This window comes from Labrus bergylta, chromosome 15 (genome assembly GCF_963930695.1).
Source record: "Labrus bergylta chromosome 15, fLabBer1.1, whole genome shotgun sequence".
In the NCBI taxonomy this organism is placed as follows: Eukaryota; Metazoa; Chordata; class Actinopteri; order Labriformes; family Labridae; genus Labrus; species Labrus bergylta.
Window position 1 is genome coordinate 8,439,199 of NC_089209.1, and position 14,940 is coordinate 8,454,138.

At 39.7% G+C, this 14,940-nt stretch overlaps 1 protein-coding gene across 25 annotated transcripts in view; it reads left to right on the forward strand.

The window, feature by feature from the left end:
• ptprk (protein tyrosine phosphatase receptor type K) overlaps nt 1–14,940 on the forward strand; it is a 113,768-nt gene that overhangs the window by 60,023 nt on the left and 38,805 nt on the right. For all 25 annotated transcript variants that reach the window (XM_065963593.1, XM_065963596.1, XM_065963603.1 and 22 more), the window contains 4 exons: nt 1,407–1,522; nt 2,385–2,559; nt 9,336–9,448; nt 10,266–10,446. In XM_065963593.1, coding sequence (XP_065819665.1) covers nt 1,407–1,522; nt 2,385–2,559; nt 9,336–9,448; nt 10,266–10,446 — 585 coding nt within the window. The remainder of the gene's footprint in view (nt 1–1,406; nt 1,523–2,384; nt 2,560–9,335; nt 9,449–10,265; nt 10,447–14,940) is intronic.

A 14,940-nucleotide genomic window follows, 5' to 3' on the forward strand; every position in this document is an offset into this window, starting at 1 on the left:
ATCTCTCTCTCTCTCTCTCTCTCTCTTTAACCCACATGCACACACACACACACACACACACACACAGAGGGAGTGAACAGTAGCAGTCTTGTCTCTTACTGACAGGAAAGAGATGAGGGCTGCGATCCATTTTAAATTCAAGCTACGTCTCAAGTCTTCTTCTCCCCTTCGTTCGAGTGTTTCCTTAGGGGCCAAAAGAAGAGTTGTGACGACAAACTGTGACCATTAACAGAAGAATCTAGAGCCATAGGCAGGATCCTGGAGGGTCGCTATGTTTGAAAAGGAAGCAATCACAACTCCTCGTGGACATCTGTCTTATAGCAGCATTACATCTCAGAGGACTTTTCTGAATAGATTCTATTGATTTTTAAGTCATAGGTATAAAATATCTCGCAACATCCTCTTGAAGGAGGGTGGTTACACCCCATATCATGTAGGTGAAGGGCAATAAAAATACAATCAAGAAAAGAAGACAAGCCTGCACACTTACTCAATGCCACAAACGTTTACCAATCACCACCTTTAGACCCAGTGGTCTTCATCTGGTGATATCATTAAGTAAGTGTTGATTTTCCTGCTTCGTCCTCTTTTATGATAAATGAGGTCTGGGGCTCACTGCCTCTGTCTCCGTTTCTTAAAAAATGAAGTTACAGCAGTGAGATGTCTCTAATGATACGTAAGTCTCTTTATTAAAGAAATTCCTGAACTTTAAATTAGTTGATAAAATGATCTGTAATGAATGAGTGGAAATATAAATAGAAGAGTCTTTTAAAGGCAGAGGAGCAGGACTCTTAATAGGCAGGAGCAAGTATTAGTACTTCACAGTGGAAGCATTCATTCTCACAGCTGCATTTCTGGACACACAGGTTTGTGTGTGTGTGTGTGTGTGTGTGTGTGTGTTCGTGTTTGCATGAATGCATGTGTGCAAGCGAGTGTGTGTGTGTGTGTGTGTGTGTGTAGCTGAAATCTATGATTGCAATCACCTCCCCAGAATAAAAATGTAACAGCCAAACTGCATCTTCAGGGTGTGAAAGGCTTATTTCATATCTCAGCCTCGTAGTTAGGAATTTGAAGCTATGCAAATTCTCTCCACTGGATGTGACAGTGATGTTACCTCCCAGTGGCTATGCAGCACTGCATCTGGCTTCATGGGACTTTAGTAAAATCTAATCACTGTAATAATGAACAAAGTCCTCAGGGTTAGAAAATGCCCTGAAATGTATATGGTGTGTTGGGATAACTCCACCCGTTTGAATCCATTACTCCCCCTGGCTCTGTCGCCTCATTGCTGCCTTTAACAGACCAATTAAAAACCGAGACCAAAAACATCTTTGAACGCTTCCATGTGTATCCTTTCTGTTAAACTAATCTAATTTGCCTTCATTTGGTCAATCCCTTTGCTGTAGATAAATCCCCTCATTTCCTGCGCCTTGGAGACGTGGAGGTCAACGCCGGACAAAACGCAACATTTCAGTGCATCGCTACAGGACGAGACACGACGAACAATAAACTCTGGCTGCAGGTACAGTTGTACACCTACAGTACATGTAAACACACTAATAAAGCTCTACTGCAATGGGATTAACAAGAAACTAACACAAGACATCCGCTTTAAACAAAGTAAGCCTGATGGGGATATGAGGGGGAAGAGGGAACAGTAGAGTGATGTATCCTGTGTCAAAATGCAGTGAAGTGCAAATGATATTCCTATACACAGTGGTCCTGTCTTTGTAAACAGTAAAGGGTACTTTTGAATATACAAAGACACAACTAGAGGTGAGAAAAAAAATGTTTTTAATATCTTACATATTAGATTATCTGTCTTTGACGATGCACACCCGTAAGAGGATGTAGAAATTGTCCACAGAGATCAAATATTGTACTTAATGTGCCATCCTCAGGACTGCCACATCCAATAATAAAGTGTCATCCACACACACACACACACACACAACACACACACACAGGCGTCCTCACACACAGAATGACCCCGGGCCATACATCCTAGCAGCTAACATGATTAAGAGTTTAATAGCTGCTGATTTTATTATGGCTCTATTGTAGTCATGACCTTCAAACCTGCTGTCAGGGAGGCTGAGAGGAGGTGTGTGTGTGTGTGTGTGTGTGTGTGTGTGTGTGTGTGTGTGTGTGTGTGTGTGTGTGTGTGTGTGTGTGTGTGTGTGTGTGTGTGTGTGTGTGTGTGTGTGTGTGTGTGTGTGTGTGTGTGTGTGTGTGTGTGTGTGTGTGTGTGTGTGTGTGTGTGTGTGTGTGTGTGTGTGTGTGTGTGTGAGGTCCTGCACTACCTTGTGACCTTGAGCAAGGCAGCTAACTGTCTAGCAGCCTTTGCAGCGCCTCACCTTTCTGTGTATTTCTCTGTGTTTTAGAGGAGAAATGGAGAAGACATCCCTGTGGCTCTGACCAAAAACATCAATCACAGACGGTTTGCCGCTTCCTTCCACCTCAAAGAAGTGACCAATCAGGATCAAGATCTGTACCGCTGTGTCACCCAATCAGAGCGAGGCTCTGGGGTGTCCAATTTTGCTGGTCTTATCGTAAGAGGTGAGTTGTTGTTGGAATTTTTTTTAATCAACTTTCCAACTATTTTTTTAAGCATGTTGACCCTTCACTTGGTTTGACCTGAAGTTAGTGTCACTGCACATAATACAGTTAACGATGCCAACGGTCGCTCCCAACATTTTATGGAATTCATTAAAACATGGCCCCCTTTTTTGTCAGTCAGAGGAAGACCACATTAGGCTACCCGTCCTAAGCTTTCATATGTCAAGTTAGCAGATTAATCAGCTGTAACTAGCTCGCTATCTAAGCTTTCCCAGTTACATGAGTTGGTAGAAAACGTCGGCCTCTGGCTGACTTGTTAATGTTTCCTGCTGACATGTTTTTAAACAAGAGGTCTGTAAATGAGAATACAGATATAAACTTGATACAGGTTAGCATGCTAACAGACTGTAGCTAAGCCTACAAGTCGCTTACTGAATGCCAGGATTCCCACCAGCAGATTATCCAAGTAGTAGACGTAAAAATAAAGAAGCTGTGTTTTTCTAGTGTAAAGTCTGAGCATTATTAGTATGATTAGGGACAATGCATTAGTCTTTCTTCATGCTAATATCACACTGTTTAGATTTTTAGCCCATATGAGGAAAACCAAGACAGGTTTTTGTTTTCCAATGAAGAGGAAAGGGCCACCACGTTAGCTTAAAATATCCTAGCATGCAGAAATAAACCTTTACAGATGAGCTAATGCTACTCAGACAAATATCTTTGAAAAACAGAACGCTTTCTTGTGTTTGTCTGGCAGTAAGTCCATCAATTACAGTCCACAGAGGGGTTTATCATGTGGTCTGTTATCAAGCTGGTTTGAATATTTTGATGACCCCGTCTTCGTAATTTTCTTCACCCAATTATATTGTGTGTTATTAGTAACTTTATATTGTGTTTAACTTTTGGAGTGTCAAATGCTTTTTTCCCAATCAAATGCATATTCCCTCCGTCTGAAAAATGTGAGTCACTAACAGAATATAGACTAATGAGAAGAGTGTGAGTGTATGCAGATGTGTGTATATGCAAGGCTAGTCTGTGTGTGTGTGTGTGTGTGTGTGTGTGCAAATACTGTGTGTGTGCTCACGTGGGTGTGAATCAGCTGCGTTAGTTTCTGTGTGCAGATGTGTTTCCTGAGAGTGTGTGTGTGTGTGTGTGTGAGTGGCAAGCGTGTGTGCTCTAGCTGTCATGTGCAGCTGACATGCGGTTAATAAGGTGTCACCAATGTGTGTTTGAGACGGGATGCTTTATTCATTCACATTCAATAGCTTACATATTCAATTCATCTCCCAGGGAGAGAGAGAGAGAGGGGGGGGGGGGCAGAGGGGAGTAAAGGGGAAAGAGATGCAGGAAGAATGATACGACAGTGACAGAGAGAAGAAGAAGGGGGGGAGGGGGGGGACTCAAGTGAGAGAAGTGGAAATGGTGAAGAAAAGTTAAATGTAAATAGTCTGCTCATTATCCCAGGAATATCCATATCAGAATCAGGAATATGTCTGAATATGTAAACAGCTGAGCACACAGTCATGTTTATTATTCTGCATAAGAGATGGCAGAGGGGAAAGAAAATGAAAGAAATGAGAAATCAAAGCAGAGAGAGGATCATGAATATGAATATTGGCCTGTGTGTGGTGGCTCTGATAATGGAGCTCTTACAGCGTCCGGTTTGAGGGTTTCACCCCTGTGTCGCCTGAGAAGACACCCCTGACACAGCTAAAGAGATGGTTACGATCCCTGCAGGGAAGGAAAAGATTTGTTCTGTGGTCAAGTCAGAAGAGGTTTTAGAGTAGTACTTTTTCTCTGTAGGACCTTGCTGATCTAGTAAGAATACATAAGTGGCTAATGTTTATTTATCAAGAACATCTTTTTTTTTGAGTATAGGAAGGCAAAGAGAAGAGAGGGAGAGACGGGAATCCGCTCAGCTGGAGACATGTGTCTAAACAGGAATTGGACCAATCTACATATATGTATTCAGGTTCAAGAGGGCACACACATTGAGCGCTGCATGTTTCATAGCCAGGCATCAGCTTGAGAAGCAGCCACATCCACACTCTCTGAAAAGATGCTTGTGGACCTCTGAGGGATATTGGTGATAATGAATATTGATCCAGAGTGGTTGATAGAAAGATATCACAATAATAAAAAATAAAAAAAAGCAAGGACTGTGTGCATGAACGTGGAAGGAGAGGAGCCTCATGTTTATTTATTAGAAATATCAGATGGGAGATGAGAGAAGCCAGAGTGAAATCAAAGGAGCAGGGAATATGTTTATTTCACGTCTTGAAAAGTATGCGTGTAGGAGATTTGAGGCTCCTGCAGGACATTGACGAACATGAATATGGACAGAATCAAGCTGCATTATTAATAGTTTTACGAATATTATACTTTTTAATATTTCTTTTTTTTTTGTGCGTGAAATTGAAAAGCAGGACAGGAAATATGATGGCTGGCGGAAATATGTATCTGTTAAGAATCTGCTGAACAGTAAAATCCAAAGTAAGAGTCATAGGGAAGTGGGAAATTATGACATGAATATATGAAAAAGGCGGCAGGAATAACCCAGGTTTCATTTTGCAGAGCCTTAAAGTGGTCTGCTGGGTGTTGAGATTGCCTCTGTGCAGGTACGTTCAGACCTAGTCTATTGATATTTACTACATGTAGATGACTGCAATGTGCCATTATCTTCTCCCTCTGTGTGTGCTGGATCTGTCAACATCAGAGGGAGGAAGCACGATATGTAGAGACGAAGAAGTATCATGGGACTATAAAGGGGGTGACATGGGATTCCCAAATATTTCTTATACTTGTGTATTTTTCTCTCTTTCATTTGCAGATATATGACATTTCACTAGGGGTGGGACAGAATATTGACATGGCAATAAATCGTCTCCCTGACTCAAATATGGAATCATACAAATATTGAATTGCTTGTTCAAAATGTCTGTATTTTCATTTTTTAAAATAGCGCACTCTCAACAGATTTCCCCTGTAATTTGACTCGCTTCATCTCTACTTAAAGACTCCTCACAGAGGTTTATGACATGACTAAGGGTAACAGGAATAGAATTGAATTGGCCAAAATAGATGCTGAAGTAAATAGTGTCGGACAGTGGTGAAAGGAAGTTAAAGGATGAAGCGTGATAAATGAATTAATCTTAAAGTTTACTGCGATGTATCATTATGTGATGGTTTTTTATGTTTATTATGGAATCTCTGTATCATGATATCATTATTGTGAGCTTCGTATCATATTGAATTTTATCGTATCGTGAGCGATTCCTTCTTCAACAATTCACTATTCTTTACTTTATAAATTAAACTGTCCCTTATCTTTAAAATAAAATAAAAAGATTGTTTGTCCACAAAAGCCTTCATATTGACAAAAGACATCTTTAAATTCCCCGTTTTTTGTTCAATATTAAAACATTCGTTTGACAGAAAGTTTTAAAAACTACCGTTTGTGTCCGTTTTAGAGGCTGGAAACAATACAAACAGAACAGTTGCTGATTTATCCGTTTATCAATTAGTCGATTAATATACAAAACTGTTTGATTCACAAAATCATTTTAGTTTGGCATGTAAATATTCAAATGCAAAAAATGTAAGGATACGTTTTCGTGCGGCTTCATCATTTTTTACAATCTAATAATTTCAGTTGACCTAATCTTCATTTTCAGAAATGTGCAGAAATGACAAATATGTTTCTGTTCTCACATAAACTTAGTTTGAACATATTAAAGTGTTGTCATTTTACAAAGTAAGCCTAATTTACTGAATAATGAATGTCCTTTTAAACCCAGCAAGGCCCTCTTAACTATTTGATGAAACAAGAAGTAAACACTTTAAAAGTGAGCTTTTCAGAGTCGGCCTTTGTTTCTCTACAGTTTTGTTCAGATAGCAGGGAGCAGCACTTCCTGAACAAGTCCTTCTAGATAAACAGCTTATAACTATTGTGTGTTTGTGTGTAAGACACAACGGCCTGAGAGACTGACTGTGTAGGCCTATATACATGTAAGTGTGTGTGTGTGTGTGTGTGTGTGTGTGTGTGTGTGTACATGTGTGTTTGTGTGTGTCACTAGTGGTTTGGTCAGTGCCGAACTCTAATAAAGCCTTGCCCTCTGGTTCCTACGGTGACAGAGCGCATCATCACGCCAGCTCGCATCACACTCACACACACACTTAAATACACTCGCAAACACACCATGCCAGCATGCATTACACACAACCCATGGCCTAAAAAGCTCCTGCAGTATTATTGTCACACACACAAGCACACCAACACACACGTTTATCAGACTTAAGAGGACAAGCAACTGACTTGGATTCATACAACTGTCTTAAAACCTGTAATAGTCCACTTCTATACTGTCACACACACACACACACACGCTCACGCACACATGCTCACACTAAGTGATGATGACAGGTGAAGCTGCAGGCGTTATGGAACTAAAGAAAACCAACTTACCACTGTTGGCTGTCAATACAACTGAAACACACACGTTTACACACTTGTACACACACACACACACACACACACACTCCTCTCTCGCACTCCCACTGAGGTCAAATGTCCTCCAGTGAGCTCCATGGTGATGTCAGCAGCGGTTTGTGAGAACTTAACTTTATTGACAAGGTTGCTGACTACGGACAACAAAGAAGAACATGCCTAGTGGGCGCCAGGCGCTAACAAAATGTCCTCTTTATTTCTGTTTTTCTTTATTTTTGTTTGTCTCTGTGTTGATGTCATAAATCTTAAATCTATCATTCCCACTACTACCAACGCCTCAGGAGATTTTTTTGTTTTATAATTTCTATAAAGGAAGTGAGTGACAGTGAATGTTAAATTAATCACGCTGTCAGGGGGTCAGAAACGACACACCAGTTTGAAGTTTTTCCCCACATTTGTTTTGTTATTATCATTTACATTTGACCCAAAAACAGAGAAAAGCTGGAAGGGTTCACATTTGTGATTAATAATTAAACGGATGGTGCCAACAAAACCCATCACAAAACAACACCATTGATGATTGTTGTTTTATTTGGGTCAGCTGTACAAATGACAAGTAATGGAACAGAAAATAAAGCAAAATCAAAAGCAGGAATTGGCTCCAGCGCTTGTTTTCTCTGGAGTCACATAATGACCCACTTACAATCCTCTCTGTTTCAATCTTATTTTTTATCTTTTAGAAATATAAAAGGTTTTAAAGTAACACAGTTATAAGTTAACACCCAGGCTGCAACCAAAAAAAAACTCCCATTTTCTCGCAAACACCTAGTGAGGGTTTCTTTATTTGTTTATTTTTTAATCATTTTGTTGTTTACTTTGTGTATTTGATGGCGTTGCAAGCTGACATCTTGTTGACGTTGTTGGTTTTCTGAAGTCACTTCAACATTCATTATCTGGATTCAACTCTGGCTGCATGTTTGTTTGCTGGTGTGTGTGTGTGTGTGTGTTTGTGTGTGTGCCTGTGTTTGCACACATACACACTTGTGCTGTCAAACTACAGTGTTTCATCTGTTGCTAAAAAGACGCTTCCCAGCCTGCGCCTCTCTGACAGCCGCATTCAACACAGACACACACACACACACACACACACACACACACACACACACACACACACACACACACACACACACACACACACACACACACACACAGAAGCAGAAATGCAGACACACACAAAAAGAAAAGGAAGTGACACCACTGCAAAATATAACGATTAAAACTAAAACATGCACATACACACATACATGCACACATATATTTAGATAATGCTAACTTTGATATGATATGAGGGAAGCTGGATTGCAAAAATCACTATCTTCATACTGATAGCTATACAGTCTGGCAGTGCGCTTGAAAATGTGTCTCGGAGAGATAAAATCTGTATGATTTACTGTGTGTGTGTGTGTGTGTGTGTGTTGAGAGATGGTTTGTGATTAATTCATGTGTTGATCTGTGTGTGTGTTTATGTGTCAAGTAGATAAATCTTTGATGCAGCCTGTTATAAGGTTTGTGTGTGTTGGTGTGTGTTGTGCTTTCTGCTTGTCAATCACAGATGTTTGACAGTTAGCTCTGATCAGACTGACTGGCCCTGAACCGTCACACATCCATCACATTTCTGCACAAGTACACACACACATACAGTATCTGTTTACTGAGAGCATCACGGCATGTAGTACACGGCTGAACTTGAAGACATATGTTGAACGAAAACAACAATGTGAGCAATCCATTTTTCCCTCACTGAAACTATAGAAAAGGAAGATATAGATAAAAAGAAGCATATTATTTAAAAATCATTTAGTTTACTTCACACTCAGATGCCAACTTGTGCCATAAAAAAAACCAACCTTGAACATAACTAGCAAAACCAAGTATACATGTTTATATTGCTGTTAGCAAGCAACTACTTACCAATGCCTGTTTTTAAACAGACTTTTAGATCCACTGTCTGTAAACGTCCTGCAATATGTCACCTCTAGGTGGGACCTGGTGAAATCTGTCACTTCTAAGTTTGAAAAGTCAAAATGAATAGTTTGTTCACAGATTAACGTAAAGGCTGCAGCAGGCGAAGAAAGTAGTTTGTTTGAGAAATGAACTTAAGCTCACACAAATCCAATGTTTGTTGTTTATGACTATAGTATGTTATTCCTTTTAGCCACCACCGCCTTCTGTCCTGCTGTGACCTTGTGTTGGTCTGTTTCATTCATCTTCTAAATGTTCTCTTTGAAGCCGTCTTTTACGATCTTTGTTCATTGTGTTCTCTCCTCAGAGCCTCCTCACCCCATCGCCCCGCCCCAGCTGCTCGGCGTCGGCCCCACATACCTGCTGATTCAGTTGAATGCTAACTCCATATTTGGAGATGGACCTATAATACTGAAGGAGGTATGTTCAGTGGGAGACACTGCATGTTTGTGTTTTTTTAAGCCATAACTTGTGAGTAACAACATTGTATGAAACCACAATGTCAGGACATAAAACATAAACAATACTTAAATGTAAAATAGACTTTGATTTGTCAACAGTAGCAAGAGATAACCAAAACACTTACAACAAAAACAGTCGATTATCTTTTCACGGGTAATAAATAAAACTGTGTTTTACTCGACCTAGTTCAGATATAGTGTAGCAGATGTTCTGTCTTCATTAGAGAGAGTATTATGTAATTGTAAGAATAAGCAAGAACTAAGAAGTAAGGGACAGTAATGCTTTGAGATTTAAAAAATGAGATCGAACAATGTTTATTATTGATGACCACCTGTTCATATTAAAGTTAATAAATTAATGTTCCTGTATTTTTTGGGGGGCCACTTTTTAGTACAAATGGCTGGGTAAAGAAATAAACCACTGTACACTAAAAAAATGACTTTATTGTGACTTTATTGGGAGCAAAGTAAAAAGTTTCACATGCAGCTTGTTGGCTTATCGAAGCACAAAGACTAAAAATAAAGGGGGAACAGCTGACTAAGTTTGTCCAACTGTTTCAAATCTGCCAAAGCAGCACTTCTTAATCTCAGTATTTATGATTTGATATTATGTTTATTCTGCACAAAAAGCAAACTATAAAAATGAAGCATGTGCTTTTGTGAGGCTTCGACCTTTGACCTGTGGTAATCATGATGACTTTGATTCAAATGTGTAATCAGGCCAAATGATCCAAACTATAATATGTTCATATCTGCTCCCCCCCCCCCTCTTTTAGGTTGAGTACCGAATGACATCAGGCAGCTGGACGGAGACTCACGCTGTTAACTCTCCAAACTATAAGTTATGGCATCTTGACCCGGACACAGAGTACGAGATCAGAGTGCTGCTGACCAGACCAGGAGAGGGAGGAACGGGGAAACCTGGACCGCCACTCATAACAAGGACCAAATGTGCAGGTAGGACTTGGACACATATGTTTGATGGCAGTTCTATCTCCTGCTGTTCTTATTCTTATTTTATAACTGTAACTATAGAGACACATTATCTGTCTGATGATGAAGTTTATGTACCTTCATGAGTCTTCCAGTTTTGGTTTTGTATCCACATGGGTTCCAGTTTAAATGAAAGTTTCCCCTTACATACTTTTATATTTAAGCTCTTTCCTAACTTTTAAACAATAATGAGTACCGGAACCCTGAACTGTGTGTCAAACAGAAGAGGTTGGTAACTTGATTTCTGCTTGGTCTTCTTTTGCTCACAGCTTTTTTCTGCCCGTCTGATTGTCTATCGATCCGTCCATCCACTGTTGTTCTTTTTGTCTTGGTCTCTATATTTCAGTTACTAGAGTGATGTTTATACTATGAGCAGGAGAGGAGAGGTGTAGCGGGGGATAGAAATGGAGAATAAAGGTGGGGAGAGCCTGAGTCAGACTGTGGTTGCTCAGTGATCTGAGAGAAAGAGTGATTAAAATACTCACGGCCCTCTCCACCTTTCACACTTTTTTATCCTGCTTTTTCTTTTCCTTTCGGCTTCTCCTCCTCTCTCTCATATCTTTTATTCCCCCATCTATAAAATCTCTTTCTGCTTCGTTCCCTGTCGCTGCCTCTCACCCCCTTTTTTTTTTTCTTCCTTCTCTCCCCCGGCCTCTTTCTCCCCATCTCTTTCTCTCTCTCCGCGGATCAATAGACGGAGGGCAGAAACACTGTCTGACATTTGTAGAAATAAACGACTGAAATATAAACACAGCTAGCCTGAGGGAGAGAGACGGAGCGAGAGAGAGAGGGCTGATATGAGAGGGAAAGAGACAGAAAGAAAAGCAGCGAGCTTGAATGAGAAACAGAATAAAGGAGCGATGGAGAGATGATGAAAAACAATAAGGCAGGAAAAAGAAAGAGGAGAGAAAAAGAAGCGAGCACAGAGGCGAGACAATGATGAAACTGGAGAATGAAAATGAAAGAGAGATGAAAACTCATAACCACAGGGCCTGACTGATGCCTTGCAACCTGTGTGTGTATATATGTGTAAAAGGATCTGTGTGTGTGTTTTTTGCCTACGTGTGTTTATTGACAGAGAGGAAGTCATAGACTTGTTCGTGCAACTCATGTATTGAACAGTTTCCTGTTTGACAGGAAAAGGAAATTAATCTTCTGCTCCTCGCTAACACTGGAGCAGAATCCAGTTAAAGACAATAACTCATTGTAATCCACATAATGCCTCCATATCAGACCAAAGCACGGAAATATGGTTATGAATTTAGAGAATTACATCAAATCATTCTGTTTATCGGAGCCATTTCTGTCGACTGACTCGAAAGTAGTCCGACTATTATGAGTGATGATCAGAGGGGAGACATCTGAGATTAGCTTTGAGGGAATTTCTACTGCAATGTATTTCTTACAACAGCAATGCAGCATAATGTCAGAATAAAGAAAATCTTCTTGCATGTTAATATTTCAAATATTGTTTAGTGTTTGACCTTTTGGACAACACAGGACATCTAAGCCCTCTGCTGATCTTATCTTGTGAAAGTACCGTGTTGTCTTTGAACAGTCAAATAAAAGACACATCCTTGCCCTGAAAACACGTAAATAAAGCCCGATTTAACAATCATCTCATCTGACAGCTTCCAGGTGAGAGCAGGTTCAGACTTTAGGAATAACTATGAAGACATTTTTGAGCAATCAATCACTAATCTGTATAGCGCCACACATGCAGAGCCGGTTTAGACTGTACTCTTAGTTATATTACTTACAGAGACCAAACAGAAATGCACCATGAGCATGACCCTCCGCTTCCCAACCCAAGTCCCTACATTCTGAGCTTCTGCCGCACGCCCATAATAAGAAAGAAACTTCATTCCTTGTTTGGATGCTGACTTTTTCTTGGTTTCATCATGGATAAGGAACCAGACACATTGTTCAAAGAGACACCCATTCATTCAATATGAAAGTTTCTCCCTGAGAACAAACCTGGGATTAGGCTGAGAGGCCTCTGCAGGCTTCTTCATGTTTCTTCATCTTTCTTAAAGAGCATCTGTATAACAATCTTTTTCCACTTGAGCACCATGCGAGCATCAGCTGACTTCCCATTGTCTCCTGGTACATTTTAATGGGATAATATCTTCCAAATGTAATTGGATCAAATGGTTCAATTTCTGACCATAAAAAAATAATCACTTCGGGGAGTTTGTGAGACTCGTAAAATGTGTCCTTTTTTTTTTTTTTTTTTTTTTTACGGTTGCTCGTTTTCATCAACTGTGTACAGTAAACGTGTTTTTCTGGGCAGCTTGTGTCTCATAAAGCTGCAAGAGGTTACAATAAAGAGAGTGACAACTAGCAACAATTATATCAGAGTATGGCACTTTTCGTGGGTTTGGCCTAAAGTTGGTTACTTCCTGGAGTTTTTCTCGATTGTCTATTGATCTCATTTTGACAAAAAAACAACCTGCCAAGAGCCATGCCAGCAGATACATCACATAATGTATGTCAGCACAATTTAGACTTTTGCACCCAGGGTAATAAAAACACAGCGATACGATGTGTTAGTGACTAAGCTTTAGTAATCAATCAATCAATCGATCTTTATTTGGATAGCACCAATTCATAACAAGTGTTGTCTTGAGACGCTTTACAAAAAGCAGGTAAATGACCTGACTCATTGCTATATTACAAAAACACAGCTTTCACCCATCATTAGCAACATTAAGCAGAATTACAGTGGCAAGAAAAAAACTTCCTTTTAAGAGGCATCGTGGGCAAATCCTGTTCTCATGACGAAACAGCCATCTACCGAAACTGTGCCGGTTTTGACAGATGGGATAGGAGGAGATGGGATAAGATGCAGTAATGGTGCATTTATTTTTTTTACCTCTTTGCAGATCAATACTAGATGTGTAAAAACAGTTAGACTTATTGGTGTAAAGGTAGTTTTATAGAATTTCACTTTAAGTCCCATACTACACATTTTGGACGCTATTCCTTATACTAGCTTGTATTTTAAATAACTCCACCTAATATACATAAACATGTCATTACTGGGATATTCTTTCTGGCTTTATTATTATTGTTGTAGAAATATATCTTCCCTGTCTTTTTCTGTTTGTTTCTCAGTGTGACAAAGGTCATTCAAACACACATACCTGGAGATGTGTGTGTGTGTGTTTATTGAGGAAGAGAACAGAGACAGACACGTGGTAGAAATGTTATTTAAATGGTAATGATTCCTTTGCTTTTTCTGTTTGGTTAGGTTTGACTGATCCCACCACCTGTAGTTTACTGAATATTTAGTTGGATGCAAAGTAATGAAAACATGTGCGCACACTCACAGAGGGAAATGTGTGCACACACACACACCAGGCATAAACCCAAGCATGCCTCTGCACAGAACACAGTTTAATTAAAAACCAATAAAGTTAATAAGATACAGAGCAGGAATCACACGCAGAGCAATTGATATGATAACAAGGAGGATTTCATCTCCACCCCTCTCTTCTTTTCTCCTGTCATCCCTTCTTCTGCACTTTAAAAATAAATTCTATTACTTCTCCTTTCTCATTTTCCCTTGGTCTCTCCCCCCTTCTCCCACTCTTTTCAGTTCTTCTTCTGTGGTGATTTATTGCTCTTGTCTGAAGGGTAAAAATGATAAACTTGAACTGAAGAGTTACTGAGTGTGTGTGTGTGTGTGCTGTGTGCACATGTATGTGTGTGACAGAAGGAAGTGATGAAGTAGCCTTTAATCCAAATCCAGAATTTTCTGCCGAAAACCTCTTGGTCATGGCAGGTTAGACACACACACACACAATGACGCACGCACGCACACACACACATAGTTCAGAGAGTCATAGTATTTCTCATATGTTGCACAAAGTCAGCAGCACTTGGATTAATGGAAGAATGGAATCCACAAAACGCACATTTTTAGACACACAGCAGATATGTTGTAGAAATCCCACACAATATATCGCATGTAGTTCTTTATACATGTGATTACGCACACAAAATATACACACACATGCACAAACAGTCAGCAGTGCGACGCTTTAAGGGTCAGACCCTTGAAATAGCAGCCAAAAGATTAACAGACATAGAACTGCCCAGTGTTGTTTATAAGAGTCAGAATGTGTTCGTGTGAATTTTGTCCTTTATGGTAGATGTTTGTCATACTCAGGATGGCTAATATGCGAGGGGCAGGTTTATCGATTAAGGACAAAAGAACCTTAAACTGTGTTTTGTTAAGAAATGTTGCTGAGGTTTGAAACATTAATCTCAAAGATGAAAGGTGACGGCCTCTCTGTAAGGAAATCTAGTCCTTGGTTTAAAAAAAAAAAAAAAAGACCACAATTATTGACATGAACTTAATTGAGCTGTTGAAGATCAAAGGAAGGGAAGTAGATTTAATGTATAAGGTAGATTTTCATCAGTACAGAGTGCTTTATGTTTAATTGCCAAAAT